The sequence below is a fragment of the Spermophilus citellus genome, assembly GCF_964194105.1.
Source record: "Spermophilus citellus genome assembly, chromosome: 15".
Classification (NCBI taxonomy): domain Eukaryota; kingdom Metazoa; phylum Chordata; class Mammalia; order Rodentia; family Sciuridae; genus Spermophilus; species Spermophilus citellus.
This window is the reverse complement of record NC_138195.1, coordinates 95839938-95857746: the sequence shown is the minus strand read 5'-3', so window position 1 is coordinate 95857746 and position 17809 is coordinate 95839938. Positions and strand designations below refer to the sequence as shown.

General features: G+C 54.5%; 1 protein-coding gene across 1 annotated transcript in view; it reads left to right on the top strand.

Moving 5' to 3' along the window:
- Positions 1 to 17809, top strand: part of TCERG1L (transcription elongation regulator 1 like) — a gene marked incomplete at both ends in the record, with an annotated part of 174005 nt that overhangs the window by 115716 nt on the left and 40480 nt on the right. Inside the window, 3 exons of the mRNA XM_081268127.1 lie at positions 953 to 1047; positions 4054 to 4142; positions 16675 to 16829. Of these exons, the coding sequence (XP_081124253.1) occupies positions 953 to 1047; positions 4054 to 4142; positions 16675 to 16829 (339 nt within the window). The remainder of the gene's footprint in view (positions 1 to 952; positions 1048 to 4053; positions 4143 to 16674; positions 16830 to 17809) is intronic.

Sequence of the window (17809 nt, the reverse complement as noted above, 5' to 3'; positions counted from 1 at the left end):
AATTTGGGGAGGTGAAATTTTGCATTTTTTTTGATACTTGGAGGTCTCGGCTTCCCTCCCCGCTTCCCTCACAGCAACCAGCTAGTTTTCACCGAGTGGTGCATCCAGCTCATGGAAAGGCGTCGGTGCTCACCTGGTGATGAGCAAACGGAGCTCTCCTGTGCCCCTGGCAGGGCAAGGCCCCATCTGGCTCATGATGGCTACGCTACCTGGAGAAGCCCCATCTCACATTCTCCTGCCTCAGTGTGGGGCCTGGGTCCTGACCATCCTCAGCTCACATTGCCTGGCCACCCATGTGGTCAGCAGTGATTAGGATGGTCCTGGAGTCTTGAGGCAGCTTTGAGGAAGCTCCTGGCTGCCCAGGACATGGGCACCTCTGGGAATTCAAGACAGCAGCCTGATTGGCCCACACGCCCTGGCATGGCACCTCTGCTCTGGGCCCACTGAGCCTGTGAGCCATGGGCAGTGGCTGCCATTTGCTGGGAGTGACCTCATGGCCTCCCCTTGCCTGCTGAATCACCAGAACAACTGCCCCTGTCCTCGATGGTTCCTGTGGGGACAAGCTGACTCTAGGGCCTCTGCCCAGGGCTTGCTCACCAAGCTTTCCAGTGGGAGGAAAGTGGGAGGCCGTAGATCTCGGTCAGCACCAGCAGAGACACGCACAGGAGAGGGCTGCTCGGGGGGTGGGCCTGGGTGTCAAGGGTGCATGCCCAGCTGTGGCAGAAAGTGGCCAGCTGTGCAGGCCTGGCCTGTGATCTCTGCACACGTGGGGTCAGGACAGAGCCTCCTCGTCACGGGGCACAGTGGGAACACCAGGCCTGCACAACGGCGGCAGACTGCAGCGTGTGTCCACAGACCTGAGCTCTCAAGGGCCCCTTTGATCTTTGGTGGCTTGAGTTTCAGAACCACTGTGGCAGTTGGAATGTTGATGACGGTTGCTTTGGTCCCACAGATAGAAGCAAAGAGCTCAGCCGAGCGCCCTGCCCCCCAGCCCTGATGCTGCACAGTGCAGAGAGCAAGAGCCCGGCTGGAGTCGAGGAGGACAAGGTGGGTCGGGCTGTGTGTGTGTGTGTGTGTGTGTGTGTGTGTGTGTGTGTGTGTGTGTTAGAGGCACCAAGCCCAGGGTCAGAGGTCAGGCCCAGGGTGCCCTCACACCCACCTGTTTCCCAGGAGGCACTTATGGACTGGTTCTGTGAGCAGCAGCTGATGCAGCCCAGCAGTTCAAGGGGAGTGTCTGGGAAGGGGCCTCTGTCTCTCCAGCTGGGCTCCTGGCTCCTGGCAGCACAGCCTGGTGGGAGGGACTCGCTTCCTGCTCTCACCCTGTCCATTTCCGGAATGAAGGGGGGATGCGCGAGGTGGTCCGGCCGTGTCAAGACGGGCTGCTGCAGCCTGGGTGCTGGTCGAGTTAGATTTTAGCATCAGAGAAAAAAGAGAGCCCGAGGCACGTGGGTCGCTGTGAGAGCGTTCTGATTGTGGGTCTTTCCCCTGGCCTGCTTGCCAAGTGGCCCTGGGACGACTCACCAGGATGGTGCCTTGGGGGTGTTTAAGACTCCCAGTCACATGGCCTTTCCTCTGGATGACCCAAGGGACTCACTTTTGTCCCTGCATTTGAAAATACCAAATGGCACTGTGTCTTTCCTCATCTGTCTGACGTCCTGGAGTCTCCAGTCCAACTTAGTATCTCGCTCACCTTCTCTCTTGCTTTGTTGTCAGTCTTTCTGCCTCACAGCTCCCTGGGAGCTTTCCTTCCTCCAGGTCTCTGTGCCAGCTCCCTGTTGGCCCCAGCTGGGGACGTAATCAGCCTGTGCCCACCCCTGCTCACGGTCGTCTGTGTGGTTAAGGGGGGAACATTCACCACAGACGTTGGCGTGAGTTACGTGTTTGCCCCCAACCCGTGGCTCTTCTATAAGGGACTAACATCGGAGCCAGAATTCCATATTAATTACCAAGATGGCCTTGCTGGTGCTGCCCATAAATACCCGCTCTGTCTCCAGTTCCTGAGTCTGACTCACTTTCATGACTTCAGTGCGGAGCAGGAGTTTTATGCCATGATTAGCCATTTTTATCACCAACAGGAAATCATAACCAGCGTGCGCCTCGTGGAGAGGACCTTGGTAATTAGTGAAGAGAATCCCAGCATCGCCCAATTTAAGTGTTGTTCTTCTCCAACACAAATTACACCCTTCCATATTTACTTGAATAATTAGTGGAGGTAATCTAGTACTCAGAGACTCCTCGTTGAGTTCTATTGTTCAATTAACTTCATAATGAAAATCCCCTCCAGTTTTCCTAATTGGATTAGTCATATAAACTCTGGTCTTCATATATATATTTTGAGACAAGTGTTTCTGAATACTCCTTGTTAAGCTAATTATTTATCCTGACCTTATTTTCTCATAGGAAAAAAAAAAAGATATTTTCTACTACACAAAGTTCTGAGGGGAAAAAAAAAACCACAATGATCTTAAGGGTGGTTGCCTAAGTTACGAACCATCTGTCCAGTGCACTTATCGATCACGATGAAGCCGAGCGCAGAGGGACACCGGGAGGGGTGGGCCTGAGTGAGGCTCCTCTAGGTTCCCAGACCCCCCAGAGCCTGGCAGAGGTCCTGTGGCTGTGCATCCGCCTCGGCCCTTCTTGTCCTGCCCTCGTGGTGGGTCTCCTGGACGGGCTGTTCTTGCTAACGTGGTCCGCAACAGGTTTACCTCTGTGGGCATGTTTTGCTGTTGGCTCTCCCGGCTCTTTGGGGATCTTTTACTTCTTGTTGAAATGTAATACTTTGGTGCTTCTGTAATTTAGATCTTCTTTCCCAGCAGCATGAGCACGGAGTCCATCTGTTTTTTTTTGGCCAGGTGGTCAGCCATCTCATCTGCACTCTCCCAAGTAGCCATGTCACTGCTGTCAGAAACACGGATTCCAAATGTGAAGATGGCAACCAATTTGTTAAAACTCTGAGCTCAGAACTGAAGTGTCGCTTGGGTGATGCAAGCAAGGTACCTGTTAAGCCAGCAGAGAGGACACCACAGTAGGTCTAGATCAGAGACCAAAGCTATGCAAATCTCTGGGGAGGCCAAAAGTTCCTCACCCCTAGAATGGACTTGACTCTGTGGTTTGTTTGTTAGTCAATCTGAAGCTGCAGGGGGCTTCTTTTTCCTTACTACCTCCTTGTGCTTCTCAGCTCCAGGGATGGTGCAGTAGCTGTCTGAACAGAGAGCTCACGTCTGGAGCTCCCACACAGAGAGGCACAGCGTCTGTGCCTTGGCACTACATTCCTGTTGCAGTTAGGACTGTCACATTTCCTTAGTTCAAACAAGTGTTTTCCTCTCCAGATTTTCCCAATCATAGTTGTATTTTTCTTTTTTAATTTTAGGAAGTAAATTTTCTTTGTCTTCCAGGTGGTGTAATGTTCAAACTTTCCTTGCTTTCCAAGTGGGTAGAGACAGAGTGAGGCTTTTCACACCTGGTGGGCCATCAGTACCCCTGGGGTCCCGCCCCAGCAGACACACCCCAGGGGCAGGAGTTGCCCAGGAACCACCCAATGCTGCAAGGGCCCAGATGTCATTTGAGAATGGGGGCTTGTTCTCTTCCTGCCATAGCAGACCTGAACTGCCAGGTCCATCTGTGTCTAGGGTCCTAGTAGCTGGAGATACTGCCACCTTATACAGGCTTTTGGTGACATGGTGACTCCAGACACTGGGACAGCTCATTCCCAGAGATGAATCCTTTGGGATTTCTGTGCCACAGACGTTGGGGATTGGAAGCCTCCTTGGGGTTCTCTGCATGTCTCTGATTGATTCTGGAACGGCATCTCAGGATAGTTAGGGGCACCTGTGCTGAGTTATTGTTTACGGTCAACGGTGTTCTTAATTCTGTCCTTGGTGCCACTGCCCAGCCCTGATTTTCTGCTCTAGCTGCACTGAGAAGGTCATTATCCAGTGGCTACTGAGGGCAGACTCTCTGCAGGAGACGTTGTAGTTCTTCACTCGGTTGCTGAAACTGAGGGTGAGTGTTTACAATTATGGACAGTGCTCTCTCCTTCTCTTTCTGTTGAAGGAGCCTCCATCCATGCTGGAGAGTGGGGAGGACAGCACCCCAAAAGGCAACAGACCTGTGGCCTCCACCCCGGTGCCTGGATCCCCCTGGTAAGATGCCCCAAAACCCCAGAGCAATGAGAAATACTATCCTGTCGCCCTGGCTTTGGTTGGTGCAGCCAAAGAGAAAAAAAGAGCCTCCCAGGTATTCTGTTTTAATATATGAATCTGCAACTCATGGCAGGTATAATCTACACCATTGTCACATCCTGCAGAAAGAAAAACGGCACTTAAGCAATAAGTTCTCCTGCTCTGATGTGTTTGTGAATGTGTATAAAACAGTAATGCTGCTGCATATAGATCAGGGGGAGCAGCAGCCTGACGTGGGTGCAGCTTGCTGAAGCTTCAGAGGGCTTTCTCCCCTCTCCTCCAAGAAAAAGAACACGAGCTGCTGTTAATTAAAGATGCACCAGGCTCCCTCCATGGCCTGTGAGGACTCCTGATCTTTGAGTGTGTGATACTCAAAAATACCCTCCACCAGGGAGCCACAGTCTTTGGTTTTTAAAAGTGCCCTTTTGTAATGGAGTAATTTGGAACCAGGATAAAAAGGTTATTATAGAAAAAATTAAGTTTTAAAACCCGAAGATGAGAGTGTAGCGTACAGCTGAGAGGAACAGATCAGGGAGAGACCAGAAATGGCCCCAGCCTGTGTCAGTTTACCATGCCATCCAGGCTCAGAGAAGAGACCTGCTGGCCACCTGCGGGACTCCCCAACTCCACACACTGGGTGGGAGTGCCCCTGTGACTGGCCTCTCTGCCTATGGCTGTGCCAAGGTCACCCGTTGATGATGCAGAACCCCTGCCTGGAGAGTCCACACCCCCTCCTTGTTGGTGGCTGTGGTCAGGTCTGCAGCACGGTGGCCTTGGCTCTCTGCCCTCAGCGGAAACTGCCCTGTGCCAGGAGCACCCTGGGGAGCAGCTTCCTAAGACCCCTGGTCCTCAGAGCCCTGGTGTCTGCAGTTCAATCTGAGTGTACCACAAGGAGTATGGAGGTGGCCTCAAACCCACGGCTCAGGGCTCTCACAGGCCACTGACAGCAGATGCTGGCTGCAAGTGGCCCTGGCAGGCCACCTACACTTCCATTCAGCTGACCACAGATTCAGGGGCTCCCCCACAAGCCTCAGCTTTGATGATGATTCTCTAGAGTGGCTTGCAGAGCTCGCGAGAGCGCCATGGTGACGATCACAGCTAACCACCAGGGACAGGCGCAGCCAGATGGAAGAGATGCACAGGCAGGGACCCAAGCTTGTGTCACCGCCCTGCGCACAGGCACCTCAACATGTGCACAGCCCAGGAGGACCCCCAGATCCCCAAATGGGTGGAGTGTCCTTAATAGGCATGATTTGAAAAGTCACTAACCAAGTGGCTACTCAGCCTCAGCCCCTCTGACTCCCCTGGGAGACTGGGGAGGGGCTTGATCCCAGGGCTGATCTCTGGACACCAGCCCCCAACCTGTACTCTCCAGGCCTTCAAGTTAGCAAAACTCAGGTGTGGTCAGGGGGGCCTGTTGGGAGCTGTGAAGGACCCTCCTCTCCCTCAGCAAGCCCAGCAGTCGTAGGAGCTTTGGGCCAGGGGCCTGGGGGACGGACCATGCACACGGACCGAGTGTACCCCATCACACACGACACACGTGCTGTGTGGGATCTTGGATACCAAGCTCTGCCAATGTGAGCCTCAGGGGCAGGTGCACTGCAGCCCATCACACTGGGGGGGGGGGCAGCTTACTGACACCCTCTGGACCTGTCACAGTTCTGGCAGAGCTCCCCTGGGGGATGGTAACTACAGGAGTGACCTTGTACTCTGGGACATTCCAACGGTGAAAACTGCGGTTTTCCCTCATCTATGGTGTGGTGCTACACTGCAGGATGCTAAGCAGGACCCTGGAAGTTAGCAGGGCCCCTGATCTGGCCCAGCTCCCTCCTGGGGCCCTCAGTCTGTGAATCAGAGATCCCTGTGTGAGCCTTCTTGCCTTGGGTGGGGGTTACCTTGAGTGTCCCAGGATCATGACAGGAAGGCGCCCAGTTCTGTGTCAGCAGCTGTTTGGGGTCAGGAGTAGAGTGGGGGCTGGACACACTGGGAGGGAAGACCCTGACCCTGGGAAAGACTTCTGAGAGGGGAGCAACCAAGCACAAGTACCTCCAGTGGTGGAGTGAACAAGCACTTGGTGCTGGTACTGAGAACTCCCAGGTTAGCAGAGTCGCTGGGACAGGGCCACGTGCCTGGGGGTGGCCTGGAGGAAACAGGAGGAGCTGTGGAGGCCAGACCCGCAGACTGCTGGTCTTCTCACGGGTGATGTGTTCTCTCTGACCGGCGGTTCTGATGGAGAAAGGGACTCTCCAACAGAGCCCAGGGGGCAGTGGACGTGTCCTCCTGCTCCGGGAGAAGAGCTAGACACCCACACGTGCCAGGAGGAGCTTCAATCTGTGCAGTGCACTGTGTGAATCAGAACCAGGCCACTTGCTGGAGCCTGGGCAGTGTCACAGAGGTGACCATCAAGCTGCCAGTGCCTCTCCAGGGCCCTTCACTTGTTCCCTCTATCTCAGGAAGCCCGAACCCGAGCCTCTGGCTTGGCTGAGCAGCCCTTCAGCTAAAGGAAGAGCCCACCTTCCTGAGGCCAGATCTTCACTTCCCCTGCAAGGTGCAGGGGCCTTGATATGTGGGGTGAGGGGCAGCCGGAGCCCGGTTCTCCTGCTGTGGCACAGGTGTGTGGAAACGATAGCCTCATACATGTTGGCATGGCGTACCATGCCTCTTCCCCACGCCACAATCTGCCACCAGGAGCAGAGCTCCTGCCACCAGGGCTGATGCTGTTTTGTCACTCTATATTGTCACTCAAACTCTCCACTGTGAGTCTCTCCTGGGCTTTGCTGATATGAGGCTTGACCCAGCCAGGTGCTGAGGCACAGGGGGACAGGCAGGTGTGGCTCCATCACTGGCCTTCTTTCCTGCTGTCCATCTGGAAGAGCCCTGGCTGCAGAAGGCTGCCCTCATCCTGAGGAGCATGCTCCAGGGTGGCCCTTCGACAAATAAGAGCACAGGAGGTCCCAGTAGGATGGCTGACAGCCCACCAGAACTGAGGAGGCATTTGGAATGAACAGGGCCCCCATCAACAGCTCCAGCCAGAGACACAGCTGCCCGTTACTGCCCAACTGAGGGCGCTCTCGGCCTTCATCTTGGCAATGGAAGCTCAGGCCTAGAATCTGACCTGTGTGGCTCTAAAGGTCTGGCCTGGCTGTCAGCAGGCTGCAGTCTGCCTGTCCACCCAGAGTTGCCCTCAGACGGTCACTGTAGCTGCTGGTGGGCAGGAAAATGTCTCATACTTGAGGATCAGGGTGAGCCGCCCCATGTGAGTGGGCAGAGGATAGGGGAAGGGACAGGTCCCTGGAAGTGGAGCTCCAGGACACCAGGGAGTCCCTGGAGTACTGTCCGGTGGCAGGTAGCAGGACGGGCTGGCAGGAGCTCTGACTAGCCTCTTGCATCTCAGGGGAATCTTGTTTGTGTTCGTCCATGGTAGGGGATGCCCTCTCGAAGGCTCTCCATGCCAGTCAAGTGCCAGCTGGCTCAGCAGGCCGGGGGGGGGGGGGGTCCAGGCAGCCCCCTCAGGTCAGATCCCGGGAGGAGACTGGCAGCAGAGCTTCCCATTCAATCTCCCACCAAACACTTCTGAGGAGGCCTTGGCTCCTGAAGGTTCCACGTGAGCAGGGCTGGTGTGGCTCAGAGAGGACCGTCCTCAGCTCAGAGCTGTCCAGGAACAATTGCAGTGAGGGAAGAAGACTTGGAACCCACGAGAGTGAACATGCAGTGTTTCTCATTCTGGGCTGACTTGGTGGCTGAGAAACGGAATGCTTCAGAGGACACCAGGTCAGCCGGGCGCTAAGCCTCAGGCGTGTTTGTGGGGAAGGAAAGCACTTTTGAGGGAAATACCACCCAGTACCTTTTCTGTTTCCATCCAGCCTGTGGAAAACGCTCTAGAAGGTGATGAGGCTGTAAAACTGGTTGACAAGTGGTGAGAGGAGAAGGGGCATTTGTCCTCCTTCTCCGATGGGGGCTCTGTCTGTGCCAGAGAGCCACCTGAGGAGGCTATGGAGAGCCACCTATGGAGGGCCACAGCAAGTGGTCTGCGCTTAGTCATTCCTCCTGTGTGGGACTCCCTCTACATCCCAGCTGCAGGAGAGCGGGCCAGATGCACAGGCTCCCTGGACATATTATGTAATGCTGAGCCCTGAGAAACGCACATCAGTGCCTGTCGGTGAATCATGATGGAGTGAGAGCCATCTACTCACTCTCCCCTTGCTGCCTGTGCCAGTTAACCATTAGAAATGGTTTCAGAGTCCAGAATAACTTCCTCAGCCAGCTCTGCAATTCAGAAAGGCATTTAGCCTAACACTGTTGGATGGTTCCCAGGGAGAGGCAGGAAGTGCAGGGTGTCCCCCCACTTCTGTGCAGAGCGGCCAAGAGACCCTAAGGAGAAGGCTGAGATTCTGGAGTGGAATTTGAATGACTTTTTCGGATCTGCTCTGTCTTTAGGTATGACCATAGCAGAATAGCACTGTTTCAATCTCTTAGGAGATTCCTATTTCTCTCTCCCTGCTCCTCCTCCTCCTCCTCTTTATAATTTGGAATTTGCTCCCAATGGTAATTTTGAAGGAATTAGACCACTCTTTTATTGAAGGTAATTAAAATGTTTTTCTTGGTGTTGATGTCACAGGGAGGTTGCAGAGGTAATTGTTAAACAAGGGTAAAATCCATGAGCTTTGGGCTTAAATGACAACAAATGTCAGCAAGGATGATTAAATAGCACCTTAAAAAATATCTTAAAATTATGGATGTACAAATAATTAGCTGGTCTCATAAAACTGAAGATATATATTGAGCTTTGGTTTTAGCATCATAGCCTTTTCTGAAAAATTCAAATTGTAGTGCTCAGTTAGTCTGATCTATTAATAGCACAGCATAGAGTATTTTTTAAAGCGAAGAGGGCCAGTGCTCTCCCAGGCCCAGCAGCTCCCCCCCCCCAGCCCGGCGGCCGTGGGGAAGGTGGTGTCTGAGAAGTTACCTCTCCTGGCAGAGCCGATTCAGGTTTCTGGCCTAAGAAGCGGAGGCAGCTGGACTTCGCGAGGCTGGTATCAAAGCCGACAGGTGCGTTCCCAGGTGTCACAGCCCAGAGGCCCCTGGCTGATTCACACTTCTGCCAGGGAGAAGTAAGCAGGTCACAGACACTGATGATGTGAGAGGCCAGCTTTGGTAGGATCACTGCAGACATCAGGCTGGTGACAATCCTCTGACAGCTGAGCTATGTTGAAATCCCAGGCACATCCTTGCCATGTGAATAGCAGGGCTTTAATTCTGACCTTCCGAGACTTGATATTTCAACACCTGTTATTGATATCTTTCAAATAATTTATAACTACTAATTTAATGGGTATGAGATGTTAAAAATGGTTCTCTGCATTTTAAAAAATACAAGCATTGAATCATTTCACTTGAAAAGAGCTGGCATGAAAGCCTGCACTTGGGTGCAGTTGGAGGAAGGCGTCTGACAAAGCAAGGTCCTTAGGAGTCATTGTCAGTAAGAGAGGTGGTGGCTGGGCTGCCACTAAGCATGTCATTTCTCACAGTCACTTGATGTGCCACCAGGCTTACAAAGCTTGGCAACAACGCACTCTGCTCTGAGTACATACCACTGAAGGGAAACCAAATGTCACTTTGTCCCCTTTGCATAATTGAGTCTTTCATTATGTCAGGAAGGGACAGCTGAGGTGTTATTTGCTGGGGAGGGGAGTCTACTGCTGAATTAAATGTTAAAGTGCTCAGTTACGGCAGATGGAGGCAGAAATGTGCAGAAGCCCATCACCTGGACCAAAACTGACTCCCTGAAGGCTTTGGTACCCTGCAGACCTGGAGGACAGGCTCCAGAGGGTTCTGCGTCCACTCCCTGCAGGACTAGGTGGACAGTTGGCCAGGGCTTCACAGCATCTGCTGATCGCAGACCTGTAGTCTTTACTGCTCTAGACTTGAAAAATAAAATGGCTAAGGGTGGATAAGTACCGCCTGCCAGGACTTCTGCAGGGAAGCCAAACAGGAAGACCCCAGGAGCAGGGCCTGTGAGCCCGGCTCCTCCCCGGAAGCCACAGTGGTGCATCTGAGCAGGGGCAGGATGCACTCCCACTCTCTCCCAGGCTTCTTTCCTCCCATGTCGGCATGGGAAACTTGATGCATGTGCTTAGCCTCAGAAGGAAGAAGCAGAGGAAAGAGGGCAACAGGAAAGGGGCCAAGCCATTACTTTTGGGAGTTGAGGCCCTGGACCTCCTGGACTTCAGCCTCAGGGGCCCTGCGCATCCCAAGCCTCTGCCACCAACTGGAGCACCTTCACTCTGCGGTGTCTTTCACCTGACAACCTTCACATCCTGAAGTGGGAGATGTGCGCGCGCACACACACACACACACACACACACACACACACACACACACACAGTTGCTGTCAATCAGGGAACAGCCCATTTCCATGTTGGTCTTTATCCTTGTCCAGTGTCAGACCCGGCCAGACACTTGTGCACTCTTCCTGAATCATGGTGGTGGAAGCCATGGCCAGAGAACACACTTACTCTGTCCTTCTTGAATCTTAATGTCCTCGCTCTCTCTTGGCCTGGGAAGTGGATGCGGGGGCACGGGGAACCCTCATCCCTGCCCAGGTCAGCCCCTGACAGAGATGGGACCCAGTGTGCACCAGGCTCTGTCCAGTATACAGAATACTCCTGGGACAGGGCACACAGCGGTACAATCCACACCAAGGGCCTCTGGTGGGCTTTCATGTGGGAGGCATGGAGGCCAGAGGCCATCCACTGAAGCACCAAATTTAAAACCAAGACTGATCTGGGATTGGGGAGAATTTGGACAAATAAATATGAATCCCTGAGGCCAGGCACCAGTTCCCCAGTGGGCTGAGATGAGGTTTGGGAGAGAAACAGAGATGGATGTCCACCCATAGAACTTACAGACGTGGAGTTTGCTGTTGAAGGGTGATCCTGATAAATCTTCTCTGCAACAAAGTGACGTCTCCAATTTCATCTGATACAATTCAGATCCTCTTATATTCAGCGGCTCAGTGTGGGTATCCTGTACCAGACTTAAATAACGGACGCACTAATTACATCCTCCGGGATATGGGGACAGTTAAAGAGAAGAGGGATGTGGCGGCCAGCCAGGAGTTATGCAGCATGATTAAAGAAGGGGAGCTCTCCATGTTACTTAAAATGGGCATAAAATGATACATAAAATTAATTTTGCATGTTACAGCTGGCTCCGTCTAGTTGAAACCAACCGTAACAAGCGGAGGGGCAGATTTCTCTCGGGAACCACATTTATTTACCTGCCACCAGCTCTGTGATTCAATTCCACACACTTTCCCCAGCACAGGAGCTGGTTCTTATAGCTGAATATTTTTTTAATACTTTTTAGTTGTACATGGACACAATACCTTTTTTATTTATCTTTATGTGGTGCTGAGGATCGAACCCAGGGCCTCACACATGCCAGGCGAGCGCTCTACTGCTGCGCCACAACTCCAGCCCTTGTATCTGGATATTAATGTGCACGGTGTTAATTGCTGCCATTTCCCCCTCCTGGACCACACTCCCCCATTAGTCCCTAATTAGCTCCACTCCTTGTGGCATTAGAAGCTCAAGTTCGCTGGTGCAAGTAGGGTGTTGGTGATGCTTCCTGCACCGGTGGTGTTCCAGGATTCCAGGGCATTAGATGGTCCATGGGCATCTCTGCTCTGGACACCAGGAGCCAGCACCAGTGCATCCACTGAAGCACCAAATTTAAAACCAAGACTGATCTGGAATTGGGGAGAATTTGGACAAATAAATATGAATCCCTGAATGTGAAGCCCCTGTCCTGAGTTAGCTGTGAGAAGGCAAAATACCTCAGGACTCGATGAGGAAATGACTGGAGCCCATTAGAAGGGCCTGGGGATTCACGTTCTCAGGGACACCACACCTCTGACCCCTCGGGAGGCATGCCAGGTGGAGGCCAGCAGCCCCAGCAGGGAGCCCAAGGGCCTGGCTCCCTTGGGTGGCTCTGGTCTGGGGAATGTTTGGTTTCCAGTGGAAACGGGAGGATCCCAGGTGCCTCCCCCAGGGCCCAGCCTGATCTGGGCAGCCCTGCCCTTCCCTCCCTCCTCTAGAGGAGGCCAGGTGCCCAGCACCTCCCCATGCAGCCTTACCCTTGGGAAGCTTCCATGTGGCTAACCCTCCACTGTGGCTTCCCAAAACCACCAGTCCACCTGCCTAGATCCTCTGCCTTGACCACAGCCTGGGGTCCAGGTGGCAGGACATCTGTGAGTGGCTGTTGGGGCCCCCAGTTGAAACCCCCCATGGTTAGCATCCACCACAGGGTCCCATGCATTCCTGGCCTGCTCATGGACGGTCTTCACTTACCTGCTTCTCAGCCCCTAGTCCCTTGTCCTCGTCCTCTACTCTAACCAGAGCCTGCTCAGAACCCAGAAGGCCCTCACATTCAGGAGAGCCAGCAGGTACTACAGAACACCTGGAGAGCCCATCTGCCCCACACTGGGAAAGCCTGCGGAGCCCTTGGAGGCTGGGGTAGCTGGCACCCACCTTGCCCTCTGCCTTGAGGCTGACTCTCCAAGGCCTCCAGCTTCTTAGTAGTTGGGACAGAAATGCCCTGTCCACGGTGGCATTGATTAAATGAGCCAATGCATTCTCCAAGCACCAGGTCTTAATTAACCGCTGCGCCTCAGTGAGCACTTCTCATTACCTCCTGGGTCCCGCAAAGGCTGTGCCATGCTGGGAGGTCTCGGGTTTCTCTCCGAAAACCTGGAGTGCAGGTGTTTTAGGAAGGTGAGGTTTGTGAGTGCCTCCCAACTAGTCTACTGGGAAGCTTCCTGAGAACACCCAGTTCTTCCCTACCTGTGGGGCTGGTCCTGAGCAGGGCTTCCTGGATGCAGCGCCCGTGCCTGAAAGTTAAGGGGGACGTCAGCCAGAGAGGAGGAAAGGAGGCCGGGCGGGGGCTCTGAGGACAGGGGGTCTTGGTCGGAGCCCAGCCATGCTTCAGACTGTGACTTGCACCAGAGAGACTTGGCCACACTTTTACCCCCACCCAGACAGTCAGGGCCTGCAGGCTTCCCAAGGGCACAGCCAATGCTCATGTGATCAGAGTGGGCTTCCTGCCAGTGAGGTGGATTGGCAGGGAGGGGCCCCAACATGGCTGTGACCAGGGTCCTGGTTCCAAGTTGGAAGATTAAGAGGAAAGGAGTCCAGAAGTTAGGACTGAGGTTGGAGACTGGGGGTGGAAGGAAGCAGCCTTCTTCTGGGAATGAGGACTTGGAGGCCTGCAGCCATGGACCTGTGCTCTAAGGTGTTCAGACAGAGAAGCAAAGCCCACACTGGACTCCCAGCCCAGGGCTCTAGAGGAGGGAACAAGTCTGTTATCTCCTTGTTAAGGCCATGGGGCCTTACCTTGGGGTGTGGTGCCCAGGTCACAGGTGCTTGTGGGACCTCGGGGCAGGATGACCTTCTGACATGATGGCCATGCCAGTCAGTCTGTCTGCTGTGGCTAGACCACAGGAAGCAGTCCTTCTAGGGAGACATTATGAGTGGACAGATGGATATAGAGAACAAGGGATACTTCTAGAATTTCCTACCCAAGCCAAGTCAGTCACAGGTCCCGAAGGAGAGAGAACCCGAGCAACACTGTTGCAAATGGACTGTCAGCTCCCGGGGCTTCCTCTCAGAGCTGTTTGCCATCACAGCCCAAAGGGGAGGGCGTTTGAAGCCAGTGTGGGGGACTGGAGCTGGAGCTGGCCTGACTCTCAGCAGGCTCCCTCCCCTGCACAATAGTCCCCAAGGGTGCAGCCCAGTGGGGGGGTCTAGTGGGGTCCTGGCAAGCTATGCACATGGCCAGCCCTCCCCAGCCCTGCGTCCAGGGGAAGGAGCATGGCTCCCGTGAGGGGTCTGTGCTCCCTGCTGGCCATGCGGTCTAGGGAGTCCATGCAGCAGATGAATCCCGCATGATGTTCAGCACTGCATAACCACCCCCGGCTCTGCACTCAGCAAAGCCCTCAGTGCCAGCTGGTCTCCCTATGGAGGCCTGCAGCCTCCCTCCAGGCCCCACGGGGCTCCACTTCTCCTGACCATCTCCCAGGGCAGAGGCCTGCCTGGCCTGCGAACAGGAAAGGGACCTGACCACTTGGGTAGGGGTCCTGGTTCAGTTCATGGATCTTGTCTTCATCTTCTAGCCCCCGGCACAGGACTGGTCAGTGGGAGGCGGGTCCTGGCCTGGAGCACCATGCTCTTCGGCCCCAGTTCCATCTTCCCTAATGAGGTGGACATCCCCCCTCACCTACAGGGAAGAGGGAGTGAGGTCCTCTCAGGGTCCCCAGGAGGTTGAGGGCATGCTGGCCAGGAAGGGCAGCTGCAGTCTTCTTTGGGTGTCATGAGCTGGCCTGCCGTGGCCAGTGTTTCTGGGTGCACTGCTCAGGGCCTGGGTGGTGCATGTTCAGGCTGGGCCTCTGGGGACAGAGCCACATGTTGGTCTGCACGCCTGGGCTCCTCCAGTCCTGGAGGCCAGAAGCCACTAGCATTGGCTGATGAGAGTGTGTGCTTGGTTCTGCTGCTGGGGGGTGGGTGTGGCCTTGGGCCTGTCTCCATGGCCAGGCAGTGCTTAGCTGGGAGGGCTAGGGGAGCCCACTCCAGGCCCATCCATCCCTGGCTCAGGCCAGAGGCGCCCAGAGCACCCAGGGCCTGCACTGGAGGTCCTTGTTAGCACAGGGAAGGGAGTGCCTGGAAGATGGTGCCCGGCTGCCCAGGGCTGGCTCCTCCAGCTGCCTTTCCAGCTTCCAGTGGGCATCTGGGTTCCTGGGCTCCTGGCCTCTTACTCCACCTTCAAGGCGGGTGGCTGGCTTCTTCCTGTCTCTCTCTGCCTCTGTGTGTGGTAGGTGCCACCTCTGCTTCTGCCCTCCAGCCTCCCCTCCTGTGTCACTCTTGCAAGGACAGCTGTGATTACATTTAGGCCCACCTGGATCATCCAGAACTCTTCCCACTCAAGATCTCACCACGTCTGCAGAGGCCTTTTGCTGAGTCAGTGATTCATGCATGGGTTCTGGGGAAAGTCCCTTCCTAAAGATCACGGCACCACCAGGTAATGCACGGGGAGTCTGGGTTCCGACCTCTATGAACCCTGCGAAAGCAGCCAGTTGAGGCCAGCTAGGGTGGCCCTGGCCATGAGCTGCCCCCAACTGCTCTAGGAGTGCTGCAGAATGAGCTCCTTACTTGTTGGTCTGCACACCTGGACCAACAAGTAAGGAGATGTGGACATCTTTGGGACCATCGTTCTGTCTACCACACCCTTGAACCCTGCTTGGTCAGGATAGGAGTCCAGTAGATTTTCTCAGGGTTATTTCTTGGAGGTACCCAGAGGTCATCACATGTGGGCTGGGTCCCTAAGCCCTCTGTGCAGCCCATGAGCATGGCTAGCCTAGCAAGGGTGAGCATGGGAGATTTTCTCAGTGCAGGACAGAGAGACCTATGCGGCACCGACCCAGGCCGGCTGCAGACACTGTGTGAGGCTGCAGGGTGAGGGGTGAGTGAGATGCTGGGGCCTGGGCAGTGTCAGTGCTCCTCTTTGGTCAGGGGTCCTTTCTTGAGGGAGCTTTAGCCAGATGGTTGCACATGTGGCTGACCCCTGCCCATCGCCCCAGCAGCTGAGAGGTCGACAGAAAATCACAGCACCAGGCCACTCAGAGGCTAAGGAGGCTGAGGCCCAGGGACACCTGGTCCAAGAGAACCTCACAGAGGCCCAGACAAGAAACAGGACTGGGCCAGTAAGGAGCTCACTCTGCAGCACCCCTAGAGCAGTTGGGGGCAGCTCATGGCCAGGGCCACCCTAGCTGGCCTCAACTGGCTGCTTTCGCAGGGTTCATAGAGGTCGGAACCCAGACTCCCCTGTACATTACCTGGTGGTGCCGTGATCTTTAGGAAGGGACTTTTCTCCTCTCTCTCTTCTCTTTTTAAATTCTTAATCTTTTCTGATAACTCTCCACGAGTGAGGGGTTTGATGATTGCAGATGTTGCCTTTCAGATTATTTAGATTTCCATACCCGAAAATCCCATTTCATGGGATTCTTTGTTCTCCTGAAGGTGAGCAGGAGCAGGGCTCAGACACTGGTGGAGTGGCCCTTGAGAGAGTGAGCTGTGACTTGGGGGCTCCTCCATCGCCCTGAGGTGCCAAACTAGGGAGGTTTAGGGAAACCATCTCCAAGTTACTCCCTCCTCGCGAGAGGTGCCCCAGAGCACCCAGGTCTGAGCGGGAATGACATTAAACAGAGCCCCACTGGGTGGCCTTGGGAGCTGCTTGCCTGCCCTGAGCTTTGGAGTCCCTGGCTGGGAGGAGAGCAGGCCTGGGGACATTCACCTGCTAATGAGACATGTTCATGCTTCCCATGAATGACCTCACCAACCTGTGGCTTCCAGCCATGAAGGGCACTAGGAGTCAGGACACACGCTAGTGGCTTTGGTCTTAGTGTCTTTGAGAGTGACTGAGGTGAGTTTCGGCTCAACAGGTGCGTGGTCTGGACGGGCGATGACCGGGTCTTCTTCTTCAACCCGACGATGCAGCTGTCCGTCTGGGAGAAGCCTGTGGACCTGAAGAACCGTGGGGACCTCAAGAGGATCATCGAGGACCCACCCCACAAGCGCAAGCTGGAGGCCTCAGCAAGTAACTAAGGGGTGCTGCGTCTCTGCGTGCTGGAGCCGTGTGTCAGGGGCGTGCGGTGACAGTGTGCTTTTCCTGGTTAGCTGGGGAGTGGTTACCAGGGGTCACGTTCCCGGCATGGGGCGCAGTTGTTGACATTTTCAGGGCAGAAACTTGTCCCTTCTAGGTGCTCGGCTCCGGCTTCTCTGTGCACTGGGTGTTGTGAGTGCGGGGAGGCCACCCACTGCACCCACATTCCTGTCTAATGTTCTGTTCCAAAGGCCTGCTGAGCGTCACTGCAGACAGTGCCCTTCGTCTGCCTCGGGCTCCCTGAGTCTGGCGCTCAGTCCCTACAGTGCGGCAAGGGCAGCCCATGTCAGGAGGGGCAAGGACCCTCTTCCCTTAGAGACTGGGCTGCTGGGCGGGAGGCGGCTGATTGTGAGGAGGCCCTTGTAAATCTTGTCTCACCAAGACTCAGAGAAGAACGCTCAGCATTTTCAGAAGGCTGCTTTCCGGTTAGAGCTGATACATTTTTTATGAACTGCCGTGCTGGGGAAGCCCTGCTCGCTGAGCGCGTGGCTTAAATTAGCAGCGCTCCACCAGAGAGGTGCCTAAGAGGAGCTCTCTGCCACCCCGAGGTGGGCATGCATGGCTGAAAGGCCAGGCCAGTGGACATGGGGTCTTGATCCCCTGAAAGAGGGTCTTTGATTAATTCTGGGAGTTATTTTATGGGGCTTGTAATGCTATTTTTCATTTCACATTATATGGGGCTAACACAGCATGACACCAGTCTGCACCTGTCAAATCCAGAGGCCTTTAGAAAATGGTGTTACTAAAGTTTTCTTTTACCAGTGCCAAGAGGTGTGGACATGTGCTCTTGCCAAGTAGTATTATCCTTCTAAGATTTGAGAGATGACAGGTTTACTATTTATTTCACTGAAGATGCTGAGAACATCCTCCAGACAGCTTGAGTCAAAGATGTCCTAGGTACATGTTTAACTGTA